General features: G+C 37.5%; 2 protein-coding genes across 13 annotated transcripts in view; one reads left to right on the forward strand and one right to left on the reverse strand.

Annotated features, from left to right (window-relative positions):
• The first annotated feature begins 8 nt into the window (after positions 1-8).
• IDH3A (isocitrate dehydrogenase (NAD(+)) 3 catalytic subunit alpha) lies at positions 9-12783 on the forward strand. 2 transcript variants are annotated; one of them, XM_032990362.2, is made up of 11 exons: positions 9-145; positions 2287-2349; positions 4160-4243; positions 5569-5683; positions 6228-6415; positions 6671-6804; positions 7486-7588; positions 7666-7730; positions 9892-9976; positions 10465-10617; positions 12538-12783. In XM_032990362.2, the coding sequence occupies exons 1-11, from the start codon at positions 119-121 to the stop codon at positions 12619-12621; spliced, it is 1101 nt and encodes a 366-aa protein (XP_032846253.2). In that variant the 5' UTR covers positions 9-118; the 3' UTR covers positions 12622-12783. The 2 variants fall into 2 exon arrangements, with proteins under 2 accessions (XP_032846253.2, XP_042659859.1); XM_042803925.1 differs by having other exon boundaries at positions 2287-2325.
• A 209-nt stretch (positions 12784-12992) lies between these two features.
• Positions 12993-22372, reverse strand: part of ACSBG1 (acyl-CoA synthetase bubblegum family member 1) — a 44521-nt gene continuing 35141 nt past the window's right edge. For 8 of the 11 annotated variants that reach the window (XM_042803922.1, XM_042803919.1, XM_042803920.1 and 5 more), the window contains 6 exons: positions 22132-22313; positions 20840-21073; positions 20033-20250; positions 17377-17516; positions 16112-16358; positions 12993-15435 (listed from right to left, as the gene is read on the reverse strand). In XM_042803922.1, the coding sequence (XP_042659856.1) occupies positions 15359-15435; positions 16112-16358; positions 17377-17516; positions 20033-20250; positions 20840-21073; positions 22132-22313 (1098 nt within the window). In that variant the 3' untranslated portion in view covers positions 12993-15358. The remainder of the gene's footprint in view (positions 15436-16111; positions 16359-17376; positions 17517-20032; positions 20251-20839; positions 21074-22131; positions 22314-22372) is intronic. The other 3 variants (XM_032990512.2, XM_032990511.2, XM_032990513.2) reach the window with 2 other exon arrangements.

Genomic DNA, 22372 nt, shown 5'->3' on the forward strand with positions numbered 1-22372 from the left:
GGCGGGGCCTCGCGGCCAGCGGGGCGGGGCCGGGCCGCTCTCCGCGCGCCGGTTCCGGTCTCGAGGCGAGCGCGGGTGTTCTCGGGCCTCCGTCAGCCACGCTGCTCGGGAGAGCGTCATGGCTGCAGCTGCCTGGATGCCGACGGTAAGCGAGAGGGGACAAGCCCTTCCTCCGCGCTCCGTGTGACCTTGGCGGTGGCTCGGTGATGCTGCCCGGGGGGGGCTCTGCCCGCCCGCCCGCAAGGTCGACGAGGTGCCGCCGCGCCCCGGCAGCGCTCCCGAGGGGCGAATGGCGGGAAGGGCCCGGAGGGGCCGTTCCTCCAGCGGCTGCCCGGGCTGACGCCGCGCCGATGCCGCGGCATCCCGTCCCGTCCCGTCCCACCTTTCCGGGCGCGGCCCGTCGGGGAGGTGATGCCGTAGAGGTCACGGCATCGGCGGGGCGCCTCGCCGCAGCCAGGCCGCGGCGGGGACCGGCCCCCGGGCGAGCGGGCTGCAGCCCCCGGGCCGCACCGACAGCAGCGCGCTCGCGGACCGTAAGGGCTGAAAACGGCATTCCCGAAAAGAGCCCGCGGGGCCGGGTATTACCGAGGCCTTCTGGGGTTTATCCGGTGGCTTTCCGACCCACTACCTGCCCCTCGGGATTCGCCGGCGCTGAGCTATGATGAAACGCAGCCGTTATTCCTTGGGCTGTCACAGAGACGCTGCTGCTTTTTGCCTCGAGTAAATGGAATTTGTTTTGCGCCTTCCAGCACTAGCCTGTGGGAGGCGAAATCATTGCAGAAGCCGCGCTTCATGTATCTGCTAAAATACAGATCAGGCAAGAGTTAATCACAATACATGACTTGAAGGTCAGAGTGGATCGCTGTTGGCTAGCCTGATTCTCTGCTAGTGATACAGATGTTGAACTTCAGTATAACGTGCCAGGCCCATGGCTTCTGGCAAGACTGAGTGCTCCCTTTCTAGGGCTACTCTGGGATGGGAGCCCAGACTCAGCGTGCAGGAGCTGTACGACGAGGGCACTTACACTTGCGTAGTCAACTTCAGAGTTTCATTTAATTGCTCCGGTTGCTGCCTCAAATGTATGGCTTGTTGTAGTGAATATTGCTTGCCTGTTGCCATGACCTTGTACATCTTGTGTTGGGTTACCAGTGAAAATAAATCGTATCTTAAATTACTTCCCCCACATCATTGATTACAACATACATGAGAATTACACTGTTTCCAGTTGTTTCTAATGGCACCAACATAGTTTGACCCTTTTGCTGTACAGCTACATTTAAGCAATACATGTCAGTAAAGAGAAATAGAACAAGTAGAAATTGGGACAGCAGAGGAATACAGATTGTCAGATACATTCCTATCTAGCCTGATAGCTGCAGACTACATAGGTGAGTATGGTAGAATTGAAGTAGTGTAAGTTTGCTTGCACTTAGAAATCTTCTAAGACACAGAGGCATGAAAAATCCTAGAGAGGAGGGTGAGAGTGGGAGGCTGTGATTTCTCTGCAGTTAAGTATTGATACTGATATGATTTGGGATATTGTCTGTGGTGCTCAGATAGGCAAGAGCTCAAGCTGAGATATCTCAGTTTTAAAGCTTAATGCCAGTTTGGAATATTTGTATGTTAGAAAGTAATTCTTTGACTATGCTGTGCAGACTCATTGCTATGGTGAATTTCGTCTTTAGTGTGCATTTCAATTATGCTTTTTAAAAACTGTCAGGCACGCAGAAGGCAACAGCACAAAACCTACAGATGTAAAAGGTGGAAGAACAAAATTCACCACAGTTTGAATGGGAGAAGTACACTAATGCAAAGTAGTTTTAGAAACATTACCTAAAATGTGTAAAGATACTGTCCACCCAACTGTTAGTGTTTAATTTTTCACTTTGCTTTCCATGAATCTTAATCCTTAGTGTATCACTATTTAATTAGAGTTACTGCAACTTTATTTCAAATGTGTAGTATGTAAGGACTCTGGTTATTGTGCAGTAACTTCCCCTACCTCCAGGCAAGATAAGGAGAGTCTGGCACAGTGCAAAGCACGGCTGTCCTGGATTTACCTTCTGCTAAGAATACTCTCATGAGGTGTTAGTGCACAGAATGTTAGAGAGCAACTTGGCAAAGTGTTGGTTACTCCTGTTTCATTTTGGATGGATTTGATACTAGTTTGAGATTGGAAAATTTAAGCAATATGATTTTAAAATGCAGACTTGGTGCAGTATTGTTAACTTTTAAAAATCCAATTTGTGTTGTAAAATAGCATCTTTTTGTTTTATATTCTCGCAGGTTTCTCGATTGCTAGGTGCTTTCAAAAACCAAAAACAGGTGACCAGAAGTTTTGGTAGTGCTGTGAGTATAAGAGTACCATTTTTTACTTTTAAGAAGTTTCTCAAGAAATGAATTCAGAAATTTATAAGATTACTGTTGTTATTTTTACATTCTCTGAAATTAAAGCCTAAATAAGTGAACATGTATGCTCTTAATGCCATGCTGGATTTATATCGGTTAATTACTGTCCTTGGCAATTGTGTATTAATGTGTAAGTGACAATACAAAAGGCTTTAGCAAAAGATAGAAGTATGAAAACTCTTCACAAAATGTGGACATAAGCCAGTCTTCTGCAACTTATCTGGAAAAGGGCAAATATTGGGAAAAGTAGAAAGGTTGTTGAGAAGCTTCTCGTTTTCATTATTTTGCACCTTCCTCCAAGCACTAGATTTATCTTACTGCTGCTTTGAGAATACCTTACATCTGAAGTTCTGCCTTTTCAAGGCCCTCTTGAAAGTATTTTAGACACTGTGTATTTCCTTGTACACATTCTACCTTCTTTTTGTGTATGTGTTTGAAGTGCCGCAGGCCTTTTTTTTTTTTTTTTTTTTTTTGTTCCTTCAGTGAAGGTGGCCTTGAAAACTCCTCAGGCAGAAGCAGAGCTTAGCACTACTGCATGCACCCTTAAGCAGGACTTAATTTTAAAGAGCAACTGTGGCTTTTAATTACAAGTTTTATAGAATAGCTGGAAAAGAAACTGAAGGGTCACTCATATTTTATACAGTATAAAAAGATTCAGAAGGTGAGGCACCGCCAGTTCTGTTTATACCACATTACTGTTTCAGATAAAACATTTTCTGGCTCAGGTGGAGACCTGCTGTGCTGTGAAGCAACAACATGAGACAGCACTAATCTTGTTTTGAAGCATTCCATCAGTTATGTGCTTGCTCAAAAGCAGTGTTCTTTTATCTGAAGCTCTACTTCTTTTGTTGTGCACAGTGAATGTCTTTGGCTCAAATTAATTAAAAAAATCAGTCAATATGTATTGAATTTGTGAATATTTTATGTGGAGAAAGATGGAAACATGTCTTGGGAGTTGATTTGAATTGAGGTTTTGCAAATAAAGCTGATTCTGAACTGCCTTTTTTGTAGGTAGTAATGAGCCCTTACAGAACTGTTGGAAATCCTTAAATAAAAGAGCTGGGGCACATACGATTAGAATATCGATCAAAATTTATCTCTTTTTAATCAAAGCAGAGTACTTTCTTCCCCTGTTATTCAGTGAGCCTGGGCTGTGCAATTTATTTCATCTGTTTGATGGTGATAAAAGAGACTGAAAACACTGCAGGAGGAAAATAACGTGGTATTTTAAAAAATGGGTCTCAGATTTTTAGAAGTCACTTGAGAAGTTTAGATATGCATGAGATTCTTTTTTAAAGTGAATGTAGCTTTTCATAAATTTAATCTTTTCTAGCATGTGTCATTATTATGCAGCATGTTGATAATACTGGAGACATACAGGTAACAGAGCCATAATCAGGTAATACTATCTCCTCTCCAGATTTCAAGATGAAAGCATGCTGACATAATTTCAAGGAGTACTGAGCAGGAACCTGCCTTTCAGGTTAAAAATAAGACTATTTTCTGGTTTGAAATAAGAACAGGTAGTAGGCAGATTTTTAAAGAATTCTCTCAGAACCTCTGCATGCTCCCTTCACAAGCAAGCTAGTCATTCTCGCTTCTATCCAGTACTGCTATTCATAGTGAATATTTGGTAACTGAAACTTTCTTTTCTTTTCTAGTAGTTACTTGGTTCCTACAACACATGAAAACATTTTCTACGTAGAAAACAAGCATTCATTTGTTGTACTACTGATATTTCTTTACCTAGGTACAAACAGTAACTTTAATCCCAGGAGATGGCATAGGACCTGAGATTTCTGCTGCTGTCATGAAGATCTTTGATGCTGCCAAAGTAAGTCATATTTGTCTTGCTGTAAGCATTGTAAGTTTAACTACAACAAGTATTAACTAGGCGTAACTTCCAAAAGATCAAGTCATGTTTAAGCTATTAAAACTTCTTGACAACAGAAAGAGTCTGAAGCTTCAGCTAGTAAAATATAGGATTGTGATCTCAAGTCAGGGATTGAACCTGTTAGCTGGCAGAGGCGTAGAGAGTTGAGAGCAACTGCTGTGTTTAATTTTTGGAAATATGATCTCAATATATCATGTGAAATCATCTTGTTGATGTAGCATTCCTAAGCAACTGATAGAGGATGTTCTTTCATTCATAGTGACTTCCAGTGCAGATGGAAGTGTGTGTGAAAGGACCGGCTTATTCTTAGAAACCAAACTGCTGCACTGCCAAACACACTCACTTACGTGATATGTAAACTAAGTATATCTGAGAACTGTGTTACTACCTATCTGAGGAACTTCACCAGAATTTTCAAGCTTTCTTAAAAGGAAACAGCTCTTCGGGAAAGGTGCCTGGTAAATTGTTCCACATTAGTAACAGCACCAAGGCATATTTCCTTTCTATTACAACCATCTGACCTAGATTTGGAAAAAGTGAAGTTGTCTAATTATGTATGAAAACCTTTTGGTTATTTCTGGGTAGTCAAGCAGGAAGTATGGAGGAATAAAACCTTGGTTTGTGTGTGAGTGCAGGTTTGCAATCCTTAATCAGATTTATTTGTTTGAAAGGAGATTCTGTAGTATGTTATGCTTGGATTGATTCTGTTTGCTTATGAAAGCCCTTGTATCTTTTCCTTTATGGTCTTTCCTGACGAAATGAATGGGTGGCAGCCTGTCTCCACTTAGAAGATTCCTGTGGTGAATGCAAATTCAGCAAGCACCATGGAACGTTTGCAGATTTTCAGTTAGATAACAGATACACATCTATGTTATGTACTGTTTTCCGGGCAGCATGGATGGAGTTCTCAATGAATTCAGTTTTCAAATGTCTTGTCTCTTGTATACAAGGAACTCTTAACAGTTCTAAGAGCTTGAAAGAAATAGCATGCATGTTGCAAATCTAACATTATCTGTGTATATGACACCTAGGGGAGGTATCATGGTATACAGGTTTATGATGATGTGTTTACTATATGATACTATTTCATTTTCACTTAATCACATTTTTTTTCATTGTTTAGAGCTTTACTCTCGATTACTCTCAGAGAAAAATTGTTTAGGAAGGCCTGGTCAAAATTCCTTATGCAGCTTTTTGTGAAAGGGAAGTTGAAACTTGAAGCGAAAGTCATGATATTTAAGTTAACATAGAGTAAATGTCTTCAGGCTCCTATTCAGTGGGAAGAGAGGAATGTTACAGCTATCCAAGGACCAGGAGGGAAGTGGATGATACCTCCAGATGCCAAAGAATCCATGGATAAGAACAAAATGGGATTAAAAGGTACTTTAGGGGTTAATACAAAGATATTAAATACTCTTGTGTTTATCATGAATGTGATTTAAAGCCAAAGTCCTTCATCTGTAGCACAATAAAGTGATTAATTATAGGGGACAGCCTGTCAGGTAATCTTCTGTAATCTTAAAACAAGTCTTTCGTTTCAAAGCCATAACTTCCATAGATCTAAGAAACATGTTAAAGCAGGTATTACTACATACCAACCCTTGGACTCTATGCAGAATGCATTTCTAATGCAGTTGATATACAACAGCATGCAATAACTATTTGTAACAAATAGTATCTTTTTATGTGAAAGTAAAAACTTTTTGTAAAATCTTCTATTCCACCTAAGTGTTGCAATTTGGCCTTTAAACAGCTGATTAATATTACTGTGTAGTAGTTGATAGCGCAGAGAATTCCTGTTAACCCTTGTTAATTTGGAGATCCTCTGTAAAAGTATCACTTTACCTCGAGTATCAACCCTGAAATGCATGGAGGGGCTTATCTTCTCATTCATTTTTGTGTTGTTTTTTTCTCCCTTCTTCAGGGCCTTTAAAGACCCCAATTGCTGCAGGGCACCCATCAATGAATCTGCTTCTGCGTAAAACCTTTGACCTTTATGCAAATGTACGTCCGTGTGTCTCAATTGAAGGGTACAAAACCCCATACACAGATGTGAACATTGTCACAATTCGAGAGAACACAGAAGGCGAATACAGTGGAATTGAGCATGTGGTATGTTGCTGGAAGTGTTGTATTTCTGGTGGGTTTTCTGTGCTTGAAGAATGACAACTTTGCCCATCTCAGGGGCCTAGTACAAAGAGGCTGGGTGGTGTTTAAGTTTGCTACCCATGAAAAAGTTATTTTACTGTGAAATGCATTGTTGAGACTGCCTCACTCAGAATTCCACTAGCTTGTTCCAAACGCTTGGATTAGTGACTTGAAAAACGAGCTTACATTTTTACTATCAATGCAACTACTGTCTTTCAGATTGTTGAAGGTGTTGTGCAAAGTATCAAGCTGATCACAGAAGAAGCTAGCAAGCGTATTGCAGAATTTGCTTTTGAGTATGCCAGAAATAATCAGAGAAGCCACGTTACTGCTGTGCACAAGGCAAATATTATGTATGTTGACACTTCTTTTTGAGAAGAACAAATAGTAATATGTATTTAATTATAAATAACTTTTTAAATCTTCCTCAAATGTATAACTTCTGTTGATGCTACTGGGAGTAAGTAAAATAAGAAATAAGTAAAGTAAAAGCCTTTTAAGTAAAATGGGCAATACTGACCCAGTATTGATAAGGCTGTAATAATTGCATACTAATGTATTTATTAGTAAGTTTGTAGTAATCCTGCGACTCTCCTTTAAAAGCTCTTATTTTAAAAATAGTCTTAAACTAGGAAAAATAATTTAAAAACTAAGGATGAAAACGACTAGTGTCTATTACAGTTTCTAAGCCACCTTGTATTGAACTGAGTCATAACGTGTGATATTATGTGACACCACTTTTACAAACTCATTAAGTCTTTAGTAAATTAATATGAGTCATACTGAGAATTAATGTATGCCTGTTAAAACTAGCGATACCAAAATTTTTTAGGAGGAAATTTAAAAGGCATAATTTCTCTGACTGTAATAAATTTCAAATATTACTTATATTTAACATAAGGAATAATTAGTCACCAATTAAGTTTCGGCACTCTAATATTTTTATTTAATCCTCTGTTGCGTGCAGACTTACTTTATCTTCAGTATTGCTTACTTAGAGTAACTGCAATGTTCTTTTACTTATTTAATTGCAGGAGAATGTCTGATGGGCTTTTCTTGAGAAAATGCAGGGAGGCAGCAGAAAACTGTAAAGATATTAAATTTAATGAAATGTATCTGGATACCGTGTGTCTGAATGTGAGTATTTTTGTGTTTTAATTGTGGTATTTTTTAAGTTTAAGTTCATAGCCTTAGTGAAAATATACTTCTTACAGATGGTTCAAGACCCATCACAATTTGATGTGCTTGTTATGCCGAACTTGTATGGTGACATCCTCAGGTATGGAGATTTTAATTTTAGCAAACATGTAAAATACTGTTACTTTCCAGATGGTTATTCAGGTTATATGCTAGCCAGATGGGTGATGATTTTATGCATTCCGAGTTTAAAACTTTATTAATCCTACCTAAATGGGAAGAAAGGATGGTGTTATTACACTTCAATTATTAATATATTGTTGGGAAGGGCTACATGATGAGAATGTGATTCTCATTTAAAAAAGAAGTTTCTGCTTATGGAGGCTATGAACATTGTTCAGATGAGGCAGAAGAGAAATCTCTCTAAATGTGTGAAGAATTTAATGGCTTAAATTGTAATAAAGAATGCTTAATTAGATATTGGTGAAAAACTTTCTAATCTTATGCACTAAAATAGATTGTGTAAGATAACTGTGGCACCATGATGTTTAAAGCAAGCTAGCCATACAGTTAAAATGATTCTGCATTGTCACTGAAAAATTAAATGTGGCCTCTTAATACCCTATCAGTTCTTGGTTTATGTATTGTATTTTTTCCTTATCTTCAAATTAAATTTCATATTTGAATAACATTAATACTAGAAATATTTGATGTCTTGAAGGCAAAATCCATCAGCAAACATTTTCCATTCTGTAAAATGTTCAGGTAGAGTGTAAAATCAAATAAATACTGTGTGTTAAGTATTTTAATCTGAACTTTTAAATGTATACCATAGCATTGCTTCTCCTTGCACCTCTAAGGAGAGATTGAGAAAACAGCCTGAATCAGAATTTGTTTAGAAGTTCAGTGACGATTTACATCTTCAAATCCATCTCCTGGTTTTATACAAATTATCAATGTCAAGATAACTTACTTAGAAGGAGAAATGCTTGTTGAGCTTCTCTTAAAATTGCCCTCTCTCTATGATGAGGCTGTCTGTCATCTCTAAGAAAAATCAGACTCCAACTAATGCTCCTTGTTTTAAGAACTGGTAGAGGAGGCCATAGGGCGCTCACAGCAGCTGCTATGCTGTTAACTAAAAGAGATCAAGTCAGATGAGTCCCCTCATCAGTACTATTTCAACTCACTTTACCTAGTTCAGTATCATCGATTTTCAAGTTCTCATAGAAATGCTATAAAGAATGTAATCGTTCTAAAAATTTTCAATAAATTTGAGTCTGTTCTTAAATACGGGCACTTATGTCACTGGGGAAAGACTCTGCCACAGTGCTTTTTTAAAGCGTGAGCATAATGCTAAACAGGTTTCTTGGACTGAGTAGGTACGGAAAGAAATCTCTTGTCTTGAAGCATTAAATACCTACAGTGAGAAATGTAGACTGTATCCATTTTTTTCCCAGACTGCATACAACTAAGGCAAATTAGATTATTTTAGCTTAAACCTAAAATACTGTTCTGCAAGGTCATCCAAACTTTTCTGCTTGCTAGTCCTTGATTAGCTAAGTTGTAGGCAATAAAACATTATGCTAAAATACTAGTTTTAAGAGCCTTGTTTATCAGTATGTTCAGCTTTGAGGGTACAGTATGATGACTAGGGGCACAGTGGGTTTGTTCTTCCCCATGTTAATTTTGGAGGAAACCAAATACAAATTGCTCATGTCTGATGATCTGCAAACGTCAGTCTTTTGAGTTATGGGCTGTTCAGTAAAAAGAAGGGAAAACTAGTCTGGTGTCAGTTGGAACACATTCCTTAAGCTACATGCAGCAATCTTTAAAACTACTAGTAATTCATCTACCTAAGCAAACCTCTACATTTTTTAGGAGGACTTTACATACGAGAAGTAGTTCTATGACCTCTTCAGAAGAAGTAAGACTTCTGGATAGTTACAGGGAACTGTACCGTTTTGGCTAGTTTTTGAGACTTTTACATGTATTCAGTGCTTTGAGTGCCTTTTGTCGTGCCTGTGTCTTTATCAGCTTTAGTCTGGTATTTGGAATTTCCTTTGAATTTTTCTTTATTAAATTGTCTTCTGCTAGTAGTTCTACAAATTTTCAAATGGAGTGCAAGTGGCTGACAGCATCTGTTATTTCTGAATATTATTCCCAGAGTATGTGGGTGCATAAAATAAGTTAGTGTTGGAATAAAATGAGAAACAAAAATATTTTAATACGTTGCAGAGAGGCAACTGTATATGGAAAAAATGGTGGGTTTTTCTATTTGGTGTCTTTTTTTATTTTTTTCCCAGTGACTTGTGTGCTGGACTGATTGGGGGTCTTGGAGTGACACCAAGTGGAAATATTGGTGCTAATGGAGTTGCGATTTTTGAATCGGTAAGTCTTCCTAGTCAAGGTAGAGTAGCAATAACTACTTTTTCTCAACTTGAGAATCTAAAACTTTTCCGTAACATACAATGTGGCTGTCATGTAACTAAGTTCTCCATAAAACTATTTTTTTACTGTGAGATGCTGAAGCGTTACCCAGAGAGAGTAGTTAAAGTATGTATTACATGTAGTTTTTTGCATGTCCTTTTACTGACACTTTGTTTTCCCTCTTTTTCATAAGATAAATACCCTCTGTGAAATAGAACTTGAGGGGCACAATTGGGAGATACTAGGTTCCCTCTTTCTGATGCCTTTGAACTGAATTGTTCTGGTCCTCCCTATGCTCTTTCCACTAACTATCACAGTGAAGTAAGTCCTATTTTACCATGCTTATGCTTGAGGACTGTGTTTCAGGTTGCTTGCATACACTTGAATTGCCTAGGACATTTTAATCAGAATATTGACATCATAACAGATGGCTTCACTTTTATTTCTAGGTTCATGGAACGGCACCAGACATTGCAGGAAAAGACTTGGCAAATCCAACTGCCCTCCTTTTGAGTGCTGTAATGATGTTGCGTCACATGGGACTACACAAACATGCCACAAAAATTGAGACAGCTTGCTTTGATACAATTAAAGATGGAAAGGTAATATGAGGGTGTGCAATTAAATGCAGTGAGAATCAAAATCATATTCTATCACAGCAAAAATTAACTTAGAACACTGACACCAGAGCAGCAGAGGACCTGCTCTGCTGGCCTGACGCATGCACAGTGCTGCTATCGTTCTCTGATAGCAATTATATTATCTTTGGTAGTATTAAACCTGCCCACCTCAGTAATAAAGACAGGCAGCAGCATTCCTTGTGTCTCAGTAATGTTCATCTTACATTTCTACAACGTGGTTAACTCTAAAAGCTAAAACTGGGTGTCTCTTTTTCATGAAGGGGATTAGAGGTTTAAGTAAATACTAGCATCTCACTTGCGAAGTTTATAATGCATACAAAGCATATATGTTTAAATGTGGATCCTGAAGAGAAGGACACTCATTTGTCTTTCACAGGCTTAATCATCCACTTTGTTTATAGCATTTTAGCTCTGACTAAAATACTTCTGCAGAAAAAATAGTTTGTTTTCCCTTCTTTTTGGCATACAGAAGAACAGTTTTTATCCAGTATTTACTTCTGTCCTTAGGATTGTATGTGATTTCCCTTTGGCAGTAAGTGTCTCCAGATTGGAGAATCAAATGGGATATTCTGGGGGGGTTTATGCTCTGAAACCTGACTTGAATTTGTGCTCTTAATGCTATTGGTTAACTCATCTACTTTGACATCCACCTTTCAAAACACAGCTGGAAATATCCTGAAGATTGCAGTTAGAGGATTAGCAGTTAGCCATGCTGGTTCAGTTATCTTGGGTAGGAGCATAAGAAGCTGCTTTGTAATTAAAAACAACAAGTATATTCAAACAACAAGCTGTCATCATTTCATAAGTGGTCTGTTTGCAGCTATCTTACTGTGTGTAGGATCCAGTTAAAAAAAAAAAATCTAAACTTACAAGTGAATAAAGAGGTGCTCCTGTAAAGTTCCCATTTACTGCTCTGGAAATGAAATCCTCCGTCTGCAGGTCAGTAATTCTATGGAAGATAACATAGTGCAAGTTTTATGACATGGCTACTTGTTTACTACTTACTTACAATGTTATGATTATATGTCCATAACGGAGTAAATATTTTTAAACTGAAAATAATGCAGTTAAAATGACAAGATCCTAAAATAGTAACCTTGATTGCCTCTCGTGCTTGCTATTTCTCCCTTTCCTCCCTTCCCCCCAGCCTTTTAATTAAGATCTGCGTGTGTGTCATGTAAGGGGAGAACTAATGATTTTAAATTTATCTCCTAGACTGCTTTAATCTAGCTAGGTTGGACAAGCACTGCTGCCCACCTTTTTTTTTTTTTTTACTTTATTATCTTCATGCTGCCAGATAGGAATTGTACTTGATGAAAAGGTTTAACTCTGCATTTTTCCATCTCTCAACTAAACTAAGCAAACTTAAAGAACTGTTAACATGCAGCATTAAGAGCTATGTGCGCTTTTTCTCTGTGAGTTTTGTTTTAAAAAAACCCACCAAAACAACCCCCCAAACCCCTACTAAATTACTCTCAATTAATTGCCTTTGTGCCAAGCCTTCATATATGAACTTTATTTCTAAAGCAAAAACTTCTTACTGAAAACTTAAATACTTAACAGTTAATTACACTACTATGAGGCCAAGGGACTTTGGAAAGCTTTGGCCAAAGGCATTTTCCTCCTGTAGTTAAGTTAAAATCATGTTGAAATCTGATAATGTAATACTTGATGTTCATACTCAGGTTTTCTCTACCTGCTTCAGTCTGAATAGTCCTTATTGATGAAGGCTACATGGGATGCAGAAAAACTCCAACTTGATGTACTCCTCACCCCTATTTAGTGTCCATACACAACAGCTAAGAACAACATACAGAACTGTTCAGAGACAAGACTAGCCCCGTAAAACTATTTAGTAATAATATTTTGTCTTTCTTTCAGGTATTGACAAAAGACTTGGGAGGTAGCGCCAAGTGTTCGGAATTCACAGAGGAGATCTGCCGCAGAGTACGGGACACAGACTAAGCTTTTCTCCTACTACTTGTAATAACTCCAAAAGGACACATCGCACAAAGTACATTATATGTAACTTGATATCCATATGCATATAGTTTGCTTGTCTCGTAAGAGGGCAAACTTTTTAGTTAGGGCCTCTCCATTAATAAATTCAGTCCATATGGCTACAAATGATGCTTGTGCCTGCTTTCAGTGGACTTTTCCAAGTGCTTTGTCTTATTTATTTATTTTCTATCTGGTAAACATTTTTATGTAAGTGAAGTCTTTTCTTGCCACTGTGACAGTCTACCATTTTCCATTTCAAATAGAGGTTTTTACTTTCCACAAAGAAAAATTATGCAAATAAACCAGTAACAGAATTAGTGAAATGTAAAAGCACCTTAATGGTTAAAACCTACTTTTATTGATCTTACTGAAATTTAAAAGTTAAGTTTCCAGCCTGTCAATAGCACAAGATGACTTTCATAAACAGAAACGGGTATAAAATAACTTAAGAGCAATTTCATGTTAAAAGCAATGACAAAAAAACACTTTATACACTCTGGTGATTCATGGAATATAGTCTTGCCCTCTAAGGACGTGAATAAAGAAATCTAGAGATTTAATCTATTTGTGTATTTTTAAAAAGCCCACAACCGTCAACCAGCAAAGGGTGAGAATTAATGTTGAAGTAAAATTATTTTTCAAATCTATATACCAAAATAATTCTTACAAGTTTTCCTCTCTGAAACATACTTTACAACGGAGTTCTACTGACAGTAAATTATACAAAATTACTTCTGCCATATATTGTGAGGGGAAAGTATTAACTTTGTAAATTTATACTAAATATTTCATTAATTCTGCTAGAATGCTTTTTGTCTTGTACTTTTACACACAGTCTTTTCAGTGTGTCTTACTGTATTGACTAGTAATTTTATTCCAGGAACTCTGAATGTAAGGGACTAGTCCTAAATGGATTAAGACAGATCAGTGGTTTGGCTCTGGTGCCTATGTTCCAGAAATACATTTCATCCCTATTCAAGGGGATCTGAGACAATTTTTTTCCTGCTTACTGAGCTTAATGGATGCAAAAACAACCTTTTCCCTCCCTTCATCACATACACATTGTCATATAAGCCACTGTGATCTGTATGTCTTAAGGTATCTTCCCTCAGTAAACCCTGTAAGAAAATGTGTATTTTAAAACTCATTACTGTAGCACAGGATTATTCCTACTGCCAGAACCAGGCTTCTTAAAGCGTAATACTATTAATAGATATTACTCCACTCAGTTACATTCTATTAAGACTGTTTAGGCTGGTTGTTTCAGAAGTAAAATTGATTTTGAGTAACAACTTCTACTGTCACTCTATAAAGTAAGCATCCCAGCTTTTTTTATACAGTCTAGCAGCATGTTGGAGGAGGGACAAAGAGCTTTTTTCCTTATGCACTCTGCTTTTGGTGAATAGGGTAGCATTTCTTTCTGTGTTCTACAAGCTGCTGCTTCCTTGTTTCCTTTAGATTGATATTGTTAAAGAACTTCTGAATTACCATTGCGCACAACATGGGGAAAAATAAACTTTGAAAAGTCATATTGCTTGTTGTATTATTATGATCCTAGGCTTCTATCTTATGTGTTGAGCTGATTATTGGTACTTGCAACAAATCTTAAGTCTGTAAGATGCGTAAGACTTGTAATGGAACTTTAATGGAAACAATATCCTATTCTGCATGATTTTTTTTGATCAAGAACAGTGCGTTGTAGCCTGCCTGCTTGTGTTAGCTATTATAACTCTCTGCCAAAGATTGCTTACTAACAGCAAACCCCTCAGGCACCTGGCTGTCAATTATGTCCTTCACCTATTAGGAATAAGTTTTTATATGGGGAAGAAGAAATGCAGCTCATATTTGTCAGAATTAGTACAATGTAAATATTGAAACATGTAGATACACAGATAAGCATTGTTTCTAAACTCTTTTGCTTAAAAAAAAAAAAAAAGTGCAGTAATAATTTTAAAAACATTTCTGTTCTAAATAGCACTTTAATGTGAGAGTTCCTGTATTTGCTACTTTGTCTTTCAATCTCAAGGAGCTATTCCCCCAGTGGTTTTGATTATTTGTTTTTAGGAGAAATAGTAATGCTTATTTCAACATGGATTTAAGAAATGATGAATTGCTGTTTTCACAAGAAGTCTGGATTCTAGCCATTGTAAAAAGAGAAGGGGAGAGGCCTTAGGTTCTTAAAGGTTTTGTTAGTGAACAAAAAGAAACTCTTCTCTGTGAGGGGAAAAAAAACAGCCCTTTTGATTTTTTAAAAAGGAATTGTAATTATCTTTATCACTGGAATGGTGTAACAGTTTCAGTAAGCAGTACTGCTAGCTACTGATCTACCAAAATATACCGTGAGCTACAGGCAACATCCTGTAGAAAAAAAAAAAAATCAGTGCATTAAAAAGCTGGGTGTTTCAGTCTACAGGAATTAAGTAGTTATATTCACTTTATACAAGAGGATGTTTTTAATCTTAATCATTTAGGTCAAAGTAAAAACAGTATTAGAAAATGGACAGTGTGTAGATACTTTTGTAACAAGATGACAAATGATCAGTTGAGTATCAGGAACAACTAAATTGACACAGCAGTTTTCTAGTGGCTCAGTTCAATAGACTACAAAACCAAAACAAGCATAAATCTTCATTACTGCTTTTGATTACAAAGTAATTTCTTTAGCTCACAGATCTTTCTTAATGCTTGGATGAAAGACGACTTATTCTTCATAGAAGGAGTCTATTTCATTTCTGTATTTCTCGAGCACGGTGAGCCGTTTTAACTTCATTGTTGGACCTTAAAAGAGGGAGTTAGTCACAATAGCAGAAATAGGAACAAAAATTCCTACTCAGTTTGAGCTTCGGTTCCTAAGATTTTCTACTGAAGAGCCTGTTTAGAAGAACATCTACTCTGTAAGTGTAGATACCTGCTAGAAGTGGTATGTAAGGTTGCCTCCACATAAGCATGAGGACTTCAGAGGGACCTGCAGATAGGAGGGTGATGACTGACTACTACTACTTTTTTTCACTAAAAATAATTAAAAGGAGGATCTTTTTGAAAGCTTTTGAACAATCCTCAGTTTATTCAGAAAGCCTGGTCATGTGTTTAGGGCTCTGTTGTCAGGCTTTCACTGTCTTGCTTCTGTTTTCTTGAAATGAGAAATTTTCAGTATTATTACTGGAAGTTACCAATACTGTAACACACAAGGAATTAACCAGAATTGATTGTTTAATTGGCCAAAGCAATCTGAATTTTAACTAGAGAGCTGTATTTGTAAATGAGCACAAATTGATACATGTGTACATAGCATAAACTCCAATTTTTGTATTTAACACATACTGCATAACATTTTTTCCCCTTTCCCTCTAGTGGCTGTTATCCAGAATTTGGCATACAGAACTGTATTTGAATACTCTCAGATCAGCAGCTGCTTTACTGTGTGTATACTTCAATATAAATCAGTAAATCTTACCTAGTTCTCCCCCAGAAATGGAGAAATCCCTTGGCAGGACTATCCATTTTTGAATACAATGAACCCTATTAGTAGCATTCATGTTGACTTTGTTGATTCCCTCCTGAATGGCCTGGTAGATTGCCTGGTCTCTCGTAGCTACAATCTCTGATACTTTAGTGGCTTTACTACCAGTCTTCTGGCAAAAGTCTCTGGCTTGCTCAGTCAGAACGTCAGTGGGATCAGATGTATCTGGGTCCAGCACACTCTAAAATATCAAGTGAAATGAATCATCAGATGCTCACTCTTACAAGGCATTAGATGTTTCTCTGGTCAGGTCCTCCTTGACAACTAAGAATCAAGAAGGCTCAACATCAACACCCAAACATTCTGTAAGCCTTAAAGATCAGAAACACCTAAAGATGATAGTGCTTTTCTTTCCACATGGCTACCAAATGTGAATATTTTTGGCTTGTATGCAGATGACACGAACCTTGTCAATGAATGAGGCAATGAAGTCTATCTAGAGACCTTGGATTTCTACTGTATTTTCCAAATTACTCCGTTGTTACAGGTGAACATTTAGCTCATCATTAAATTGCTGTGGTGTACTGTAAACAGCTTGAGATAGAAGCATTCTTTGAAGATAGACTACTTTAATTACTATTTCTATTGTAACTGTAGATAAGGAGTATAAGTCATAGAAGTAAATGACTCGGAAAAAACTAAAGGGTCATTCACTTTGTACGTACACAGAACATAAAGCGCAAATGTTTTAGAAAAAAGTGATTTCTCAATTGAAACATATAGCACAGCCAAGCTATTAATTATTTTGTTCCACAGTCATTCTTGTGTACTATGAAAGGAACAAACTGTAGAGAAATGTTCCTGTTGGAAAGTTTCTGTTAGAAATCATTTACACCCATAGTGGAAACATTTGTTGGCTTCTGCTTGTCTGTAAGAATAAAAGCTATTACTGTGCTCTGTTACAGACTTCTCACTCTTTCAGTATTTCTTAATAAAAATTTGCATTTAAATAAAGAAAATTGGTCTTCTTATATGTATAGAAGAAACCGCAGTAAACAAGCAGATGTTTAGCAGATCATCTAACCGTAAGAAGTTTAAGACCATCAGAATTTGGTCTGTACTTGCTATACATTGGGGGTTTTTTGCACTAACATCTTCCTATCTAATTTTGCATCTTTTTAGAAACAGTTCAAAATTATTCTTCTTTTGTTAGGTGCAGGTGTGTAATTTCACTGAAATCAATATTAAGACTGGTTTACCTTTAGGGTCAGCAGCATTGCTAAAAACTTCTTTTTATCTCCAATCACCATAGCATTACTAACAATCGGGAGTTCTTTTTTAATAGCATCTTCAATTGGAATTGGAGGCACATTTTCACCTCCAGCAGTAATAATCAAATCTAAGCAAAAAAGAAAGGACATTAGTTGAATTCAAATAAATTCCCAAGATCAGGTTAATGTCTCGATCGACTGACTTTCCTTATTCTGACATAAATTTTTTTTCAAAGATAATATTTTAAAAGAGAACAAAGCCTATCGATTAATTATCTTAAAAATAAAAATGCTAGTATTTTTCAAATATGTGTTCAAGTTCTCAGTATGACATATTTGCTCCAGATAATTTTTACATAATACGGTAACAAGTTAGTTATTCTCAAGGCACTGTTGCATAATCTGCAACTTTTTCTGTGAGCAATCATCTCTTCCAAATTAGCATAGGATTCACTCTCTATTTTACTGTTGCTATCTCACCAAAAAGCAAGTCTGTTGTTAACATTGTGATTAAAACTAATTCTGAAAGCCACCAAGAGGGGTCAGACAAAAATAAATTTCTACTGCAGGAAGGCTCCATAAAAGAAACATGGAGAGAAGAGTGAGGGACAAGTCAAGGGAGGAATTTTGCACTGGAAGTGGTGATTCCTGCCCCACTTTTGCCATGAGGGGACTATAACAACAGACTGGAATCTTAATATTTTTAGGGTTTTTAAACAATGGTAGTGATACCTTATTCTATTGATAAAGGAATGTGCATCATTATTTGAATGCATTTGTTCTGAAGTATAACACATATACTCATTGGCATTATTACAAATTTGAGTATTATCTAAGTAAATTCCATCTCTGGTTTCATTACACTAGTGACTACTCACTGTCATGCAAATAATAATCTCTGCAGCATTTCAGAACATGCTTCACCAAATAATGCAGAAAAATGGTTTATCAGTCCTGTGTGTAATAATGCAGTTGATTATATGTATTAAGGATCGGATGGGTACCTGATTCCCTGACAGCATAAAACTTGAAGAATGTAGATACAATCAAGGGAATATAGCACACTTTCAGCATTCACAGGTTTGGGCCCTACCACCTCTACTGCCCCATGAGAACTGATGACGGGAAATAACTTCCAGTCTATACTCAGGCTTCTGGTATGGAATAGGCATTGATCTCATAACTATAAAAGTTATTTCTCTCTCTAGCCTCCACACTGCATACATTTGAGGAGTCACTAGTATTCATAGAATGAGAGACTTGCATCAAACCACAGACACATACCAAAGTTAGCTGTGTATCCAAAGTTGCCTAGGTCTATTTTTTCCTTCCATTCCACGCTCCTTTTGCCTTAGTCCTGTCTTTGTCTTAGTTCCTCTACCAATCTCTCTAGCACTCAGTTTTGTATTGTCTGAGATGTCAGCTTTTACCCAGCTGATCCAGACAACTGTAATAATTGCAACAACCTCTTTTCACATCTCCACAAATACCTCCCCTGTATGGACTTACCTAGCTACATCTTTGTGCTTTGCAGTTAATGAGTCCTAAAACTTCTAAGACTCACAGAACCAAAGGAATAAGTCCTGTTTCAGATGCTAGAAGAAAAGCTTCTTTACTACCTTCTACTAGATTTTACCTTATTTGGACTTGGATTTAAAACTTTCATGAAACTGGACAGACAGTAATTTTATCCCAGACGGTCTACCTATCCTGTAACTCAGAGTAATGGTTAGTAGTTCAGCAATCAAAGAAGATATAAATGAATCAGCAATGTTATGTCAGGATGAAACTAGGAGTTGCTAACTGCTATGCTAAAGGAAAATGAATCAGAAAAGAAAGCAAGTTAAAAATCAAGATAGCTGCATTTGTTGTAGGCTATTAATAGTATCTACTTAAGTCTTGATTCCAAACAGGACACTATGTCATCCTACGACAAATTCACTCATCCGTGTTATCTCCCTAGTGATTCATCATATATTCTAAGATGACAGTTACTCAGTTTTTAAACCTTCTTCAGTTACATCTCAACTGTGACCAATGTATTGTGAAAAAAAGCTTCCAAGTAAGTGACCAGTCTTACTCTCGTAAGGCTTCAAGTTATGTACTGTAATAATACCCAGGTTTATTGTTTTAACTTGAGCTTTCCCTTCTGCTCTCAAGCTCCAATACTAGTCTCTGCAAACACATCACCTAAGGCATTAGAGGAACCTAGCTCTGACCTACAGTAACAACTTCAGTATAACAGAGGGTTGTCTCTCATTACTGTGTAAACATTCTAATGTGCAATTAAGACAATTTAGCAAAAATCAGAAGGAGACTGGACAGCTTAGTGTACCATTAGAATAAAAAATTACACATTAAACCTGCATTATTATTTTATATTACCAATTGTAATTAATACTGAATAAAGGTCTGGGGGATAAAAAGCCTCATTGTAGGAACTGAATCATCTCCACCTGTTACAAACTAGAGGGAAACCTTTCCTGAACATGGCACACCACAGTTTCCTCATACAAAAGTTTATTTTACCTTCCTATTAATTCAATGCTGCTAGCATTAGACGAAAGAACACTTAACTAAATGGGCCACATCTGAGGTGTGACTGAACAGTGCTGAACAGCTACCATAAACACAACTTTATTACCTTTAATTCTTCCAGTGACATAGACAAAGCCATCCTTGTCTAGTTTTCCTAAATCTCCAGAATGCAGCCACCCATCCTCATCAAAGGCTTCTTTTGTTTTGTCTTCCATATTTAAATAACCCATGAAAACAGTCCTTCCCCAGAAACAGATTTCTCCACTGCCTTCTGTATCTTCATCCACCAATTTCACTCTGCAGCCAGGTACTGGTTTACCACAGCTGTCGGAGAACAGCAGAAAAACCCACAAGGAGCATAAAAATATTAAACATAAGACTGGTAAGACATCTAACATGCCAAATCCCCTAACCTATCAAAATAGTAGTGATTGTAAATAACACCCTGCTGTAACTGTTTGAAAGCTATGGAATATTAATTCACTAGGGTAGATATGTTAAGATTATCTAAGCACTTTTTGGCTGTCTATCCTGCTCTGTGCTTTCCGGGTTTTTTCCCCTCTGGATCTTCCGGTGTAAGAAACCCCACTTTTATATTTGAGGTCTTACATTAAAAAGTTATCCTACCCTGGGCCAGCGCTAGGATATATGTTGGATTTAGTAACTGTGTTCTGCATATAATGCTGTAGATCACTTTCAGTGCACTTGGAGTGGCATGCTATGGAAGCAGTATGTTCAGCTTCTGACCTGGAGTTATTTTGCCTCCCAGTCACAAGAGAGTGGAAATGCACTGACAGAAAAAATAAATCAGCAATGAGATATATGTCAAACTTAGTTAATACTCTTCTCATAGGTATAATGAAATATACCATATTTAAAAAAAAAAAAAAAAAAAAAAAAGAGGTAAAATTACCTGTGCTGCCTGTAAATGTAAGGCCCAGATAGGCAATGTGGGCCTGTGGTCTCACTCATCCCATAAGCCTCATACAAGGTGATGTTCAGACCCAAGAAGAAATACAGTGTCTCTGTATTGAGAGGAGCAGCACCACAAAAGTGCTTCTGACAGGAAGAAAAACCCAGTGCATTGCGTATTTTTGAAAGCACTAAGTAGTCTGCTAACCTTGTCCAGAACTGCTTTAAATCACTGCTGAGTATAAAACACACAAGAGGAGACAATAAGTCAGAACAACCTATTGAATTTCCGAAACAAAATCAGACACAAATTCTCTTTAGAGATGTATTTGCCATGTGGTTCTAGGTCTTGACAGAAGTTACATTAGTAAGAACAGGTTACATGTGTTGTTTTTTCATTTATTCAGTGTCTTTCAGTGCTGGTGAACTCCAACTGTTGAGGTGTCTGAATATTGCAAATACATAAAGAATCCATAAAAATGTATTGTACAACACAAAGCTCTTGTATTCCTGATGCTTTATCAGATAAATGTGTCTCTGAGAAACCATGCCACTAAAATCTGCCGGACGTATTTGAGAAGCTGAATGACCAGACAAGCAAGACAGTATCATTGCACGATCTTTTGGAATACCATTTTCTGTAAGAAATTTCACACTCCACTGCGTCACAATTTAAAGAACTTTGGAACAGGAAACAATTGTGAATTAAGCTAATATTTTAATTTATACAACACTCTTTATCTGCACAATGTTATGGAGAAAACCACCAACGCTATTCAGAACAGAAATAATGGACTTAGAGCTCAGACAATTCAAGGGGGGTGTCCCTGAGTTTCTGTATGGAGATGTTCTTACTCACATGGTGCATACCCCAAACTGTCATGAGCCAGTCTGTCTGGGATGTCCCCCAAAACTTCCACCCCTCTCATATACCTCCTTCAAATTCATGCCCTTTCCTCACACCAGTAACTAGCACAGTCAGATGGGGCATTGCATCAGGCAGCTCTCCCAGCTGAAAACTAGCCTGTTCAAGTCACAGAAAACACAGAGTTGGGCGATGTGTCAGTGGGAATATGTTCTCAGTGAGGATGGAGGGGCACTTCTAACAGTCACCTGTGTTTACGATCAGCCTACTGTAATTGATAATTACACCCTCCCTCTTGCTTTGTATTTGCTGTTTTGCCAGGCCGAATTTTACCCATTTACCCCGGCATCTCACTGATGCTTCATCATTTATCACAAGCAGATAGCTACTTCCAGGTTGACAGAAATCTCACTCATTGTAATACATACCTGCTTGAGCAGTTTAGGTTTCTCTCTAAGCTAAGTGACATAGCCCATGACAGCATTTTCTTCTTCATAAATCCTGACTGAGCAGAAGCATCCTTCAATTTCTCCATTATTTTCTCCCATACCCGGGGAACTCCCATGTGAGATGTTGGCTGCACTTCTTTTAGTGTGTTGATTAAGCTGCCCTGTTAAAATCATTAAATCATTTCAAAACATTGCATGAGGTCCACAGCAGTGATACAGA

The sequence above is a fragment of the Tyto alba genome, unplaced genomic scaffold, assembly GCF_018691265.1.
Source record: "Tyto alba isolate M040663 unplaced genomic scaffold, T.alba_DEE_v4.0 Super-Scaffold_41, whole genome shotgun sequence".
NCBI lineage: Eukaryota > Metazoa > Chordata > Aves > Strigiformes > Tytonidae > Tyto > Tyto alba.